The 15,420-nt window shown below is 47.7% G+C and overlaps 1 protein-coding gene across 2 annotated transcripts in view; it reads left to right on the top strand.

Moving 5' to 3' along the window:
* Positions 1 to 6,940: 6,940 nt before the first annotated feature.
* The window catches only part of RAD54L (RAD54 like), a 31,709-nt gene continuing 23,229 nt past the window's right edge, over positions 6,941 to 15,420 (top strand). Inside the window, exons 1-3 of one of the 2 annotated variants that reach the window (XM_031668211.1) lie at positions 6,941 to 7,106; positions 7,929 to 8,015; positions 9,424 to 9,543. Coding sequence is in view for 1 of the 2 variants with exons in the window: in XM_009207701.4 (XP_009205965.2) it covers positions 7,823 to 7,825; positions 7,929 to 8,015; positions 9,424 to 9,543 (210 nt within the window). In the remaining variant the exon portion in view is untranslated. The other variant, XM_009207701.4, reaches the window with a different exon arrangement.

A 15,420-nucleotide genomic window follows, 5' to 3' on the forward strand; every position in this document is an offset into this window, starting at 1 on the left:
AGGCCTGGTGCAGAGGCTCACACCTGTAATCCCAGCACTTTGGGAGGCCGAGGTGGGTGGATCACAAGGTCAGGAGTTTGAGACTAGCCTGGCCAACATGGTGAAACCCTGCCTCTAGTAAAAATACAAAAATTAGCTGGATGTGGTGGAAGGCACCTGTAATCCCAGCTACTTGGGAGGCTGAGGCAGAAGAATTGTTTGAACCCAGGAGGTGGAGGTTGCAGTGAGCCGAGATCATGCCATTGCACTCCAGCCAGGGTGACAAGGCCAGACTCCATCTCAAAAAAAAAAAAAAAAAAATTTGCTGGGTATGGTGGCACATCCCTGTAATCCCAGCTACTCAGGAGGCCAGGCAGAGACAGGAGAATTGCTTGAACCAGGGAGGCGGAGGTTGCAGTGTGCTGAGATTGCACCATTGCACTCCAGCCTGGGTAACAAGAGTGAAATTTCGTCTCAAAAAAAAAAAAAAAATTAGCCAGGCATGGTGGCATACACCTGTAATCCCAGCTACTCGGGAGGCTAAGGCAGGAGAATTGCTTGAACTGGGGAGGCAAAGGTTGCAGTGAGCCGAGTTGCACCACTCTACTCCAGCCTGGGTGACAGAGCGAGACTGTCTCAAAAGAAAAGAAAAGGAAAGAAAAAGGGTAATACACCCAGGACTGGAGTTGGAGTTTTATTATTATTCAAGTCAGTCTCCCTGACCATTCGAGGATCAGAGTTTTTAAAGATAATTTGGCAGGTAGGGACTTGGGAAGTGGGAGTGATGATTGGTCAGGTTGGAGATGGAATCATAGGGGTCAAATTGAGGTTTTCTTACTGTGTTTTGCTCCTGGGTGGGATGGCAGCACTGGGTGAGCCAGATGACTGGTCTGGATGGCGTCAGCTAATCCATCCAGTGCAGGGGCTGCAAAATATCTCAGGTACTGATCTTAGGGTTTACAATAGTGATGTTATCCCCAGGAGCAATTTGGGGAGGTTCAGCCTCTTGGAGCCAGAGGTTGCACGATCCCTAAACCGTAATTTCTAATCTGGTAGCTAATTTGTTAGTCCTGTGTATTGCTCCATTTTCACACCGCTTATAAAGACCTACCCACCAATGGGAAATTTACAAAAGAAAGAGGTTTAATGGACTTATAGTTCCACGTGGCTGGAGGCCTCACAATCATGCTGGAAGGCAAGGAGGAGTGAGTCATGTTTTACATGAATGGCAGCAGGCAAAGAGAGAGAGTTTGTGCAGGGAAACTCCCCCATATAAAACCATCAGACCTCATGAGCCTTATTCACTATCGCAGATCAGCATGGGAAAGACCTGCTCCCATGATTCAGTTACCTCCCATTGTGTCCCTTCCATAACATGTGGGAATTCAAGATGAGATTTGGGTGGGGACACAGCCAAACCATATTATCCCTCAAAGGCAGACTTATCCCCAGGCAGGAAGGGGGTCTTTTTGAGAAAAGGCTATTATCAATTTTGTTTCAGAGTCAAACAATGAATTGAAGTCCTTCACAAAGTTGGTTTGCCCAACACCCAGGAATGAACAAGGACAGATTAAAGGTTAGAAGGAAGATGGAATTGATTAGGTCTGATCTCTCTCACTGTCATAACTCCCTCAGTTATAATTTTTGCAAAGGCGGTTTCACTCTGGCCTAGTCCTTTGAGTTATTGCTCTCAGATGTACTATACCTACATATGTTATAAACACCAGAATATGGCTATAGTGTTTGTTTTAACATGTCATATGTCTTTTAAAGAGAATAATTTTTTTAAAGTCAGACTTTTATATTAACCAAAGAAGTTTCCTATTGCTGCTGTAACAAATTGACACAAATTAGTGGTGGAAAACAACACAAATGAATTTTGAGTTTTGGAGGTCAGAGGTCTAAGATATGTCTCATTAGGGTAAAATCAAGGTGCTGGCAGGGTTGTGTTCTTTTTTGGAGGCTTTAATGGATAATCCATTTCCTTCAATTTTCCAGGTGACACTGACTCCTCTGCCTCCCTCTTCCATTGATGAGGACCCTTGTGATTACACTGGACCCATCCAGATAAGCCAGGATAATCTCCCCATCAAAAAGTCAGACAATCGGCTGGGTGTGGTGGCTCATGCCTGCAATGCCAGCACTTTGGGAAGCTGAGGTGGGTGGATCACCTGAGGTCAGGAATTCGAGACCAGTCTGGCCAACATGGCAAAACACTGTCTCTACTAAATATACAAAAATTAGCCGGGCATGGTGGCATGTGCCTGTAAGTCCAGCTACTAGGGGGGCTGAGGCAGGAGGATCACTTGAACCTGGGAGGCGGAGGTTGCAGTGAGCCGAGATTGCACCACTGCACTCCAGCCTGGGCAACAGAGCAACACTCTGTCTCAAGAAAATAAAATAAAATGAAAGTCAGACAATTAACAGACTAATTCCATCTGCAGTATTAATTCTCCTTTGCTATGTAACCTATCACATTCCAGATTCTGGAGATTGAGGCATGACTTTTTTTTTTTTTTTTTTTTTTCCTGAGACGGAGTCTCACTCTGTCGCCCAGGCTGGAGTGCAGTGGCCGGATCTCTGCTCACTGCATGCTCCGCCTCCCGGGTTTACGCTATTCTCCTGCCTCAGCCTCCCGAGTAGCTGGGACTACAGACGCCCGCCACCTCGCCCAGCTAGGTTTTTTTTTGTATTTTTTAGTAGAGACGAGGTTTCACCGTGTTAGCCAGGATGGTCTCGATCTCCTGACCTCGTGATCCGCCCATCTCGGCCTCCCAAAGTACTGGGATTACAGGCTTGAGCCACCGCGCCCGGCCAACCTTTTTTTTTTTTTTTTTTTTGAGACAGGGTCTCTCTCTGTTGCCCAGGCTGGAGTGCAGTGGTGTGATCTTGGCTCACTGCAGGCTCAACCTCTGGGGCTCAAGTGATCCTCCTGCTGTAGCCTCCCAAGCAGCCAGGACTACAGGAACACGCCACGCCACCACACTTCCATAATTTTTGTTTATTTTTTGTAAAGATGAGGTCTCACTATGTTGCCCAGGGTGGTCTTTAACTCCTGGACTCATGCAATCCTCCTGCCTTGGCCTCCTAAAGTGCTGGGATTACAGGTGTGAGCCACCCAGCCTATGAACATCTTTTAGATGCTGTTATTCTGTCTACCACATCCATATATTTACCATTTTTGGTGATCCTCATTCCTTCCTGTAGATTGTTGGGTGACATTTATTTTTATTTTTATGTATTTATTTTTTTAGACGGAGTCTCACTCTGTCACCCAGGCTAGAGTACAATGGGGCGGTCTCTGCTCACTGCAAACTCCACCTCCCAGGTTCAAGTGATTCTACTGCCTCAGCCTCCCAAGTAGCTGGGACTACAGGCGCATGCCACCACACCCAGCTAATTTTTGTATTTTTAGTAGAGACGGGGTTTCACTGTGTTGGCCAGGCTTGTCTCGAACTCCTAACCTTGTGATCCACCCACCTCAGCCTCCCAAACTGCTGGGATTACAGGTGTGAGCCACCACGCCTGGCCTATTTTTATTTTTATTTTTTGGCACAGGGTCTCACTGTGTCACCCAGACTGGGGTACAGTGGTACAGTCACAGCTCACTGCAGCCTCAACCTCCTGGGTACACTGATCCTCCTTACCTCAGCCTCCTGAGTAGCTGGGACTACAGGCACACACCACCACGCCCAGCTAATTTTTTTTTTTTGGCAGGATCTTGATCTGTCACCCAGGATGGAGTACAAGAGTATGATCTGGGCTCACTGCAACCTCCACTTCCCGGGGTCAAGCAATCCTCCCACCTCAGCCTCCCTAGTAGGTGGGACTACAGGCACACCCACCATGCCTGGCTAATTTTTGTATTTTTTCAGAGACAGCATTTCACCCTGTTACCCAGTCTGCTCCTGGGCTCAAGTGATCTGCCCACCTCTGCCTCCCAAAGTGTTGGAATCGTAGGGATGAGCCACCAAGCCTAGCCTGTTATTTTCTTTAGTGTGAAGAATTTTCCTTAGTATTTCAAGTTTGATGGGGATAAATCTACTGTTTTTGTTGATTTTAAATTGTCTGTATTTTGTTTTCATTTTATTTTATTTTTTAATTAAAGGCTGGGCACAGTGGCTGACCCCTATAATTCCAGCACTTTGGGAGGCTAAGGTGGTAGGATTGCTTGAGCCCAGGAGTTTGAGACCACCCTGGGTAACATACTGAGACCTTGTCTCTACAAACAATCAAAAAATTAACTGGGCATGGTCATGCATGCCTGTGGTCCTAGTTACTTGGGAAGCTGAGGTGGGAGGCTTGCTTGAGCCCAGGAGGTCAAGGCTACAGTGAGCTGTGATGGCGCCACTGCACTCCAGCCTGTGTGACAAAGCAAGACTCTGTTTGGAAAAAAAAAAAAAAAGACCTACTGTAATGCCACATCATCTCAATATATAGAATGTTTTCATCCTAGATTGGACACAGTGGCTAATGCCTATAATCCCAGCATTTTGGGAGGCTGAGGCAGAAAGATTAGCTCAGGAGTTTGAAACCATCCTGGGCAACATAGTGAGACCTCCAACTCTACAAATAATTAACAAAATTAGTCAGGAATGGTGGCACATGCCTATGGTTCCAGCTACCTGAGAGGCTGAGGTGGGAGATTGAGCCTGGGATGTCAAGGCTGCAGTGAGCTGTGATAGTGCCACTGAACTCCAGGTTGGACAACACAGTGAGATCGTGTCTCGAAACTTTTTTCTTATGCCCTTTGCAGAATTTTCCTCTGAAGAACAGCTTTTGTTCTGGCAGGGAGCTAATTTGGCTAGATTTTTAATTCCAAATCAATCATCTGCAGCAGAGGGCAGAAGCTAAAATCTTCATCCAGTTCTACCTTCTACCTGCTGCTTTTTTTTTTTTTTTTTTTTTTTTTCTGGGTTTCTTGTTACCCCTGCACAAGTATACGTAAGCAGTCAACCAAGGAATCGGGAGGACTTGTCTTACCCAAATGTTGGGGCTCACCCCCTCTGCAATACTCTCCTTTTTAGGATTTCTCCTGTAACTTTTTGGTTGCCCTGCCTGCCTCAAACTCTGTTCCCTGACACCTCAAGGTAATAAAGCTGTGTCTTCACACCAGAGTTCCTTGCAGATTGGGGAATGCCCTAAGCAAGAGGCCACAGCTTCTCTAATCTCACCAGTTGCAGTTGTATTTGGCCACTGTCCAGTGCCCTGGAATAATTGGTTTTTCAAAATATTTTTTTCCCTAGAGTTTGTCATTGTTATTTGTGGGAGGGTTAATCTGACTACATTTATTTGCTATTACTGGAAACTAGAACCAGAAATATTTATTTATTTATTTTTGAAACAAAGTCTCGTTCTGTCGTTCTGGCTGGAGTGCAGTGGTGTGATCTTGGCTCACTGCAACCTCCGCCTCCTGAGTTCAAGCGACTCTCCTGCCTCAGCCTCATGAGTAGCTGGGATTACAGGTGCCTGCCACCACGCCCGTCTAATTTTTGTGCTTTTAGTAGAGACAGGGCTTCACCATTTTGGCCAGGCTGTTCTCGAACTCCTGACCTAAAGTGATCTGCCCGCCACAGCCTCCCAACCGATTAATACTTAATTAAAACGATATTTCTCTCCAGAATTCTTTGTTTTGAGATAGTGTCTTGCTCTGTCCTCCAGGTTGGAGTGCAATGGCACAATCTCGGCTCACTGCAGCTTGACCTTCCAGGCTCAAGAGATCCTTCCAAGCTCAGCCTCTGCAATAGCTAGGACTACAGCTGTGCACCACCACGCCTGGCTAATTTTTTTGTAGAGATGGGGTTTCTCTGTGTTGCCCAGGCTGGTCTGGAAGTCCTGGGCTCAAGCAATCCTCCCGCCTCAGCCTCCCAAAGTGCTGGAATTACAGGTGTGAGCCACCATGCCCGACCTCAGAATTCTTGATAACCCTGTGAGGATGGCTTAAGCTATAGTCAGGTGTGTGACCTTGGACAAGTTACTAGCCTATCTAGGCCTGTTTCCTCACTTACAAAATGGGGACAAGAATAAACCTACCTCATAGTCATGAGCATTACATGAATTGTTATATCTTAGAAGCTCAGAAATGCCTGGTGGTAAATACTATATATATATATATACCCTTATCATTATTAGTGAGAACCTAGGTTGTGCATGCCACTGTTGGGTGCTTTACACACATTAATTTACTTGTCAGAATAACCTTCGGGGGGAGGTACTATTCTAATGCCACTTTAGATATGAAGAAACTGACGTTTTGAGAGATTGTTTGATTAAATCTAAGACTCCAAACACCACGCTTCCTCCAACGCGGTTTGGCCTTGGAGAGGAAGGCAGCTTCTTTCAAGACATCCCTGAGCGAGAAAGTCGCGTTATCCGGGGACTCCCACTGCCCGAGTCCACCACGTGGCAGTCTGGGCCGAATGCCTCTCCCCACTTTCTGGGTGGGCGAGGCCTGACTCCAACCCCGGCCCTCTGCTATAGACCTGGCACCACTGTAGATGCAATCCAAACTCCCAGAAATGTGCCGCCTTTCATAATCCCCAGTTGTCCACAACAGGTGGTAACTCCTCCGCTGCTCAATGTGGCGTAAATCGTCCCTTCCATAGCTGCGGGACCACAGCTCACCGACCTGGGACAAACGCCCAAGACAGGGGCCGAATTCCAGCTCGCAGGCAGTAATTCTGCCCCGCTCCTCCCCGCCTATTCCAGCTCTTCTAGCCCTGCCCCGCTCCTCTAGCCCAACCTCCCCCCGCTGTTGGCCCCGCCCCTCCCCGCCCAGTCCAGCTCTTCTCGCCCCGCCCCGCTCTTCTCGCCCAACCGCTCACCTCTGATGGTCCCGCCCTTCGCCCCCCACATTCCCCCTCCTGCCCCGCCCTCTCCCCGCCCCGTCCCCGCCCCTCTCTTCTCGCCCAACCGCCCACCTCTGTTGGCCCCGCCCTTCCACCTAAGTCACGCCTCCTAGTAGGTCAATTTAGCTTCTCCAGCTCCACAGCCCAGACTCCTCATTGGGCGCAGCACTATTCCCGCCTCTTCCTTGGGTCGCGAGGGCCGAACTCATCGAACACAGCCAATGGGTGATACGACAGCAGCGCGGCGGGAGGTTCGATTGACCCGGTCTTGGCGGGTCGGTGAGTCTTGGCGGCTGTTAACGCGCGCTTTGGGAAGAGGAAGGTTGAGAGGGAGGTGCTGGGGTCTGCGTCCATCTCTGTCGCTCTTTTCAGCCCCTCCTGGTATTCCCCTCCTAACCTGGGTCTTTTACAGACCCCGCGTGGCTTCCTGCTCGACCTCCCTGAGTCTTATCCTGGTTTCCACCTCCAGCCCTGGGAAATCTCCTTTCTCCGGACTTGCCCTCCCCACCCAGGCCTCGGACTTTCACCACAGCTTCTCTTTCCTGGCCAGTGATTACCCACCCCCACCCCCACCCCCACCCCCACTCCCACCCCGCCCCGCCGCGCAACTACCTCCTCCCTTCACCCGGACTGGGACCATCATCCCCACTCCACTCCGCCCAGTCTGGGACCATCATCCCCACTCCACTCCGCCCAGTCTGGGACTCCACCTGCCTCCTCCCCCAGTCCCACACTAATCTCTGCTTGGTCTCTTCCACTTTGGCCTAATCTCTCGTCTCGGCTTACTGAGGACGGACACTCTCACAGTTTGGGTCCAAACCCCAGTTCCTGGACGGAGTCCCGCCATCCATGCCCCCTCTTTAATTAGCCGGTCCTCTCAATAATGTAGCAGCCCCCTCTGCTGATTAGACCCTGGTCCTCCTACACGCTTAGCCGCTGCCTGCTTTTGACCTTTGGCTCATGGGTACTTGTCGTTTTAAACTCCTAGGCCCAGGATGGTAAGTGTGGGCCTAGGGGTGAGTGGGAGTAGCCCTGGGTCAGGGTCTGACAGGCCTAGGCTGCAGGATCCTTGCAGGCACTGTTTCCGTTCTCCCCTTACAGAGGAGGAGCTTGGCTCCCAGCCAGCTGGCCAAGAGAAAGCCTGAAGGCGGGTCCTCTAAAGATGAAGACTGGCAACCTGGCCTAGTGGTGAGCACTCAAGGGGACAGGGAAGGGGGGTTTTCTGTTTGGGCAGAAAAGAAGCCAGGACTTGGTTTCTAGGGTTACACAGCCAACTCCAGATGCCTCTTTTGTATGTTCAGTAAACTTTTAATGAGTACTTACTATGTGCCAGGCATTGAACAAGATTAATAAAATCTTTGTCCTCAGAGTAGTCACTAGAAGCTAATATAACCTCAGTTTTCCTGGTGGGAAAAGGTATTCTAAAGCAAAAGAGCCGGTTGGATTGGACCTTTTGACTCTGTTTGGAAAAAAGGGCTACACAACAGCAATTAGCAGCCTGCTCTTTTGCTCTTTGTCCCCTGCCCAGTGTCACAGAACAGTAGAGTGTTCTGGGCCTCCCTTAGAGTCCTGGGCTCACTTGGGCCTAGATCTGACAGGTTGGGTCCTTCCAGTCCTTGCTCATACTGAAGTACAGTATATTCTGCTTTAGGTTGGGCCCTGTGCACTGCTTCCTGTTTTGGAGGCTTGCTGGGGCTGGCTATGGGCAGGACCTATGTAAACCAAAATAAATAGGACAGTGCAGCATGGACTTCAGAGAATAAGAGCAGTTCAAGAAGTAGGGGCTTGGCCACTGGAACTTTGAAGGAAGGGATCAGCTATGCAAGGACTAGAAGGCACTTTTTGGCAGGAGCAGTGTGCGAATAAGGTGTGGGGTGGGGGTGCTGGTGTTTGTTTCAGGTGTGTCTGATAGGATCACTGAAGCTTCAAATATCCTGGCAAACTGGCACAAGTGGGTTCTTGCCTAATGGCTTGGTGGGGTTTGCTCAGTAGTTGTACCGTGGTGTGCAAGGGGCTCCTCTACCTGTGAAGGAGGCACATTGGCTGCCCCTTGCCACGTACATGGGTCTCAGACTTGAACTTGGGGCAGCATTCTCTGCAGCTGGGTCTGCTGTCAGTTGCTGGTTGCTGCTGAAGATGCTTTTAGTGCCAGTGTCCTCACGGCCATGGGTGGCCTGAGTGGGGAGTGGCCTCAGTGGCCTGAGAGTTGAAGGCAGCTGTACTCTTGCCCCTTGGAGACTCAGCGAAGTGTTTGGTTGCTCAATCATTCCATGGAGCTTTTGGAGTGAAGCTTTGGGGCCACCAAGACTCCATGCTATTGGTAGACTTGCTCTTCACAGGCCCGTTTTATTTACCTTTTCCATTGCCCCTGCTCCATTTAGGCAGGTTATTTAACCGCATTAAGCTCCAGTTTTATCACCTCTTAAATAAGGATAATAAATCTATATAATAGAGTAGCTATGAAGATGATACACTGTAACACGCGTGAAGAATTTAGCACAGTGCCTGGCACTTAATAAGCACTTCAAGTGTTAGTTGCCATTATGGTGATTTCTGTGGTCTTCTAGACTTCACCTTTCCCAATTCTCTCTCCTAGACTCCTAGGAAACGGAAATCCAGCAGTGAGACCCAGATCCAGGAGTGTTTCCTGTCTCCTTTTCGGAAACCTTTGAGTCAGCTAACCAATCAACCACCTTGTCTGGACAGCAGTCAGCATGTAAGCCAGAACTGCAACCTGCATGTATATGTCTGTGCCCAGTCACTCAGCCTAGGTAGACTCCTGTCCCTGTAGACTCCTGTCCCTGTAGACTCCCTCAGTACTTTCTAGAGTGGCCAGAAGACACACATCTGTAGGGGCTTTGGACCTGCCCACAGCTGCTGGGGCCTGCTTAGAGAGGTGTGCCTAACTTGTGCCTGGTTTATAGTAGCTACATGGGCACCAGATATTAGATGGTTCAGATTCCTGAGGAAAGGAGGGTAAAGGAACTAGGATCCTCATGTCAGCTCAGACTCTGACTCTGTATATGACTTTTAAGGAGTACCAGAGTCATATATTTCCTGTAGTAAAGTCAAACTGAATCACCACCATGGCAGGTTCTGTGCATTGCCTCATGTAATTCTCACGTTTTAAGATGAGAAAACTGAGTCTCAGAAGGGTTAAGTAATTTGCTCAGAGTGGGTGGAGCAGATCTGCCTAGCTCCAAAGCTTTTCCACTAAGCTTTATGAGTAATGTTTTGAAGGAAAACTAGGAATACATAATGGAGATTAGTCATTTGTGCATTCAGCAAACATTTAAACACAGTTTTGTGGCCAGGCGGGGTGGCTCACGCCTGTAATCCCAGCACTTCAGGAGGCCGAGGTGGGTGGATCACCTGAGGTTAGGAGTTTGAGACCAGCCTGGCCAACATGGTTAAGCCCCTTCTCTACTAAAAATACAAAAATTAACTGGGCATGGTGTCATATGCCTGTAGTCCCAGCTACTCAGGAGGCTGAGGCATGAGAATCACTTGAAACCCGGGAGGCAGAGGTTGCAGTGAGTCAAGATCGTGCCACTGCACTCCAGCCTGGGCAAGAGTGAGACTTGGTCTCAAAAAAAAAAAAAAAAAAACCCTAACTAAATAAAAACAGTTTTGGGCCAGGCGCAGTGGCTCATGCCTGTAATCCCAGCACTTTGGGAGGCCAAGGCAGATGGATCACCTGAGGTCAGGAGTTCAAGACCAGCCTGGCAAACATGTTGAAATCCCGTCTCTACTAAAAATACAGAGAAAATTAGCCAGGCATGGTGGTACATGCCTGTAATCCCAGCTACTTGGGAGGCTGAGGCAGGAGAATCACTTGAACCCGGGAGGCAGAGGTTGCAGTGAACCAAGATCGTGCCATTGCGCTCCAGCCTGGGCAACGAGAGTGAAAATCTATCCCAAAAACAAAAAAAACAATAATTTTGTGTAATACTTGATAAATATAGATATATCGCATAAGTTATAAAACACAAACACCTGTGAACCCATCAGCCAGGACTAGAACATTGTCAAACCCATAATCCCTTTTCCCATCCCCAGAGGTAATCACTGTCTTGAATTGTATCCATTATCTTTTGCTTTTATTACAGTTTTAGCATACATACAAAAATCGCTAATACAGCCTCAGCAACAGAGTGAGACTCCATCTCAAAAAAAATAATCACTAATACATTTTTTAATTGGTTTTATGAACTTTAAAAAATGGTGTTGGGTAGGCGTGTTGGTTCACACCTATAATCCCAGCATTCTAGGAGGCCGAGGTAGGTCGATGGCTTGAGCTCAGGAGTTTGAGACCAACCCAGGCAACATGATGAAACCCCATCTCTATCAAAAATACAAAAAAAAATTAGCTGGGCATGGTGGCGTGTGCCTATTGTCCCAGCTACCTGGGAGGCTGACATGGGAGGATTGCTTAAGCCTAGGAGGCAGAGGTTGCAGTCAGCCGAGATCGACACCATTGCACTCCAGCCTGGATGACAGAGCGAGACACCATCTCAAAAGAAAGAAAATGGTATTAAAATGGTGTGTAATCTTCTGGGACTGTTTCATTCAGGATTTATTCAAAGTTGTCCTGTGTAACTACATGGCATAAGTGCAGTTGTGGGAGTGCATAACAGGAGACCTACGGGTCTGGAGATTGGGGAAGACCTGCCTCTGAAAGATGTGCTGTTAAGTCTTGAAAGATACGAGGGGTTAGACAGGTGAAGAGAGTGGAAAACATTCTTATCTATTTATTTATTTTTTGAGATGGAGTCTCGCTCAGTCGCCCAGGCTGGAGTGCAGTGGGGTGATCTGGGCTCACTGCAAGCTCCGCCTCCTTGGTTCACGCCATTCTCCTGCCTCGGCCTCCTGAGTAGCTGGGACTACAGGCGCCCGCCACCACGCCAGGCTAATTTGGTTTGTATTTTCAGTAGAGACAGGGTTTCACCATGTTAGCCAGGATGGTCTCGATCTCCTGACCTCGTGATCCGCCCATCTCAGCCTCCCAAAGTGCTGGGATTACAGGCGTGAGCCACCGTGCCCGGCCAGGAGTGGAAAATATTCTAATAGAAGGAACAGCTTATTGGAAAGCCTGGCAACAATAGAGGCAGGTACTGAAAAGAGAGTGTAGGGAGTTGGGGGATGGTGGTGAGAGATGAGAGTTGGAGAGCTATGCAGAGGCTAAGAGTGGAAGGCTTTTCAGAAGCCATGCTAGGAGAGTCTGGATTAAGGTCATTGAAGAGCTTTAGAAGTGTTTTAAGTGGGGGTGGGAGGTAACAGCAGTGTAGAATATCTTTTGGATGTGGAGAGACTGGAGGTAGGGAAACTAGTGAGAAAGCTATTGCAGGTGGCCAAGCAAGAGAGAATTATGCCCTGGACGTGGGTTTTAGGGGAATGGGGAATGGGAAGAAGTAGGTGGATTTTGAGAGATACTTAAAAATGACAAGTGGAAAAACTTGGGATTGATTACATGTGGGGAGAGGGAAAATTGAGGATGAAGTTGGGATTTTAGGCTTGGGCAAGGTAGATGGATGGTGGTGCCATTTGCTGAGATAGGGAACGCAGAAAAGGAATGGCATTTGGTGGGAGGGAGATGGCGGGCACTGTAATCAGGGGGCCCATGAAGTTGAATGTATTATACAAAAGCTATTGTCTTTTAATAGCAAAGTTACAGGAATAGAACAGAAGATACATGACATTAAAAATGTACTTGCAGGCTGGGCGTGGTGGCGCATACCTGTAATCCCAGCACTTTGGGAGGCCGAGGCAGGAGGATCACTTGAGCCCAGGAGTTTGAGACCAACTTGAGCAACATAGTGAGACCCTATCTCTAAAAAACAATAAATAAATTGGCTGTATGTGGTTGCATGTGACTATAGTCCCAGCTACTCTGGAGACTGAGGTGGGAGGATCATTTGAGCTGAGGAGGTCAAGGGTGCAGTGACACATGATACTGTCACTGCACTCCACCCTGAGTGACAGAGACCCTGCCTCAAAAGGAAAAAAAATACTTGCATATAGGAAAATTCAGAAAAGTATAGTTAATGGGTAGAATCTGCTGTGTGATAAGAATGCTACTAACACTGTTTAGTTGCTGTCAATAAGAAATTGTATTTTAAAAAATCCATTGTCCAGAAGATATGAACAGGTTTGTTTATAATTGTTATAGAATTGAAGTGCTGAAACTTGTTCACTGAAACATTTTGACTTGTATTAATGCTTTACATCTCTACATTTATATTAAAAATTCACACAAAAGGCCGGGCAAGGTGGCTCACGCCTGTAATCCCAGCACTTTGGAAGGCTGAGGTGGGCGGATCACAAGGTCAGGAGATCGGAGATTGAGACCATCCTGGCTAACACAGTGAAACTCCATCTCTACTAAAAAATACAAAAAATTAGCTGGGCATGGTGGTGGGCACCTGTAGTCCCAGCTACTTGGGAGGCTGAGGAATGGTATGAACCCAGGAGGTGGAGCTTGTAGTGAGCTGAGATCGCGCCACTGCACTCTAGCCTGGTGACAGAGTGAGACTCCATCTAAAAAAAAAAAAAAAAAAAAAGAATTCACACAAAAAATGAAAATGGTGGAAAAACTGCAATACCTGATTTCTGTCCCCTATTTTTTCTACTCATGGTGATATACTTAGGTATTCCTTTTTTTTTTTGAGACAGGGTCTTGTGCTGTCACCCAGACTGGAGTGCAGTGGTGCTATCTTGGCTCACCTCCTTACTTACCTCCATTCTCCTTCAGCTGGAGCTTGGTGAGCTAACACTGCACTTAGAGAGCAATGGTAGTCTTTAATTCCTTTTAAAATCAGAAGAAAAATAATACATAGTAATCTAGCCTGATTATACTATTATATTTATCTTTATACCAACGCAGTCTTTTTTGTTTTTGTTTTTTCTTTTTTTTCATAGGGAGTCTTGCTCTGTCGCTCAGAATGGAGTGCGGTGGCGTGATCTTGGTGCACTGCAACCTCCGCCTCCCAGGTTCAGCCTGTTCTCCTGCCTCAGCCTCCTGAGTAGCTGGGATTACAGGCACCCGCCACCACGCCTGGCAAATTTTTGTATTTTTAGTAGAGACACGGTTTTACCATGTTGGCCAGGCTGGTCTTGAACTCTTGACCTTGAGTGATCTGCCTGCCTTGGCCTCCCAAAATGCTGGTATTACAGGCGTGAGCCGCTGCATCTGGCCTTTTTTTTTTTTTTTAATGGAGGAAGGAGCCCCAAAGGCAAAAGTGCCTGGGGCTCACAAGAGTCATAGTGTAGCCTTGGAGATGAGGACTTTAGCCTTAGACATGATGATTTTGAAGTCTCTACAGGAGATCTAGGTCTGCAGTCGTTTGCAAATGTGGATGTGGAGTAAGGTATAACTAGAAATATATCTGGGACTCATTAGCATAGATATATTTTATACCTGGTAAATGGATTGGTGAATGTGTAGTCAGAAGATCTGAGGGCTGAACCCTGAACCCTGGGGAGCACTGACTTTGTTTTTTTTTTTCTGAGACAGGGTCTCACTGTGTCGCCCAGGCTGGAATGCAGTGGTGCGATCACGGGTCATTGCAGCCTCAATCTCAGGCTTGGGTATTGCTGCCACCTCAGCCTCTGGAGTAGCTAGGACCACAGACATGTGCCACCACACCTGGCTAGTTTTTAAATGATATGTAGAGACCAGGTCGCACTGTGTTGCCCAGGCAGGTTTCAAACTCCTGGGTTCTAGCAATCCTCCTGTCTTGGCCTCCCAGAGTGCTGGGATTACAGATGTGTGTCACTGCAGCTGGTTGGGAGCACTGAGCTCTGGGAGTGGGGTGAGGGTTAAAAGGCAGAGGAAAAAGAGCTCGTTAGGGGACTAAAGATGAGATCCCAGAAAGGTGGAGAGTAGTGTCATGGAAGTCAAAGGCAGAAAATATTTGAGAAAGAGTGGCCAGCTTCGTCAAGTAAGATACATGTCCATTGGAATTAGGGTCATGTAGGCCATTCGTGATCTTGGCCAGAGTGGAAGGGGCAGAAGACAGGAAGAGTGGGAGGAAAGAAGGGGAGCTATATAAACTTAGTAGAAGTTTGCCTGTGGAGGGGAGGAGATAAGGAATCAAATGAATATTTGTTTTTAAGATAGGAGATAATTAAGTCCATTTTAAATACTGGTAAGAGCTATTAGAGAGGGAGAGGCTGAGATACAAGAGTGATCAGTCATAACAGAGTGATTCTCTGCAGAAATGGGAAGCTTTAGCCTTGGTGGGGAGGAGGGATGCTGTCATCTATCAGAAGGAAAGATTGATATGAATTATCAGTAACCAAATGAACAGAGAATGAGAGCATGCTCCTTCCCTGCCCCCTCCTATAAAGACTGGTGAGTCACCAGACCAGATCCCTGAAGGTTGGCCATTCTTTTTTTTTAAAAATTATTTATTTATTTTTAAATTTTTTTTGAGACAGGGTCTTGCTCTATGGCCCAGACTGGAGTACAGTGGCGCGATCTTGGCTCACTGCAACCTCCGCCTCCCAGGTTCAAGTGATTCTTGTGCCTCAACCCCCCAAGTAGCTGGGATTATAGGTGCCCGCCACCATGCCCAGCTCAGTTTTTTGTATT

Source organism: Papio anubis, chromosome 1, assembly GCF_008728515.1.
Source record: "Papio anubis isolate 15944 chromosome 1, Panubis1.0, whole genome shotgun sequence".
Taxonomy (NCBI): Eukaryota; Metazoa; Chordata; class Mammalia; order Primates; family Cercopithecidae; genus Papio; species Papio anubis.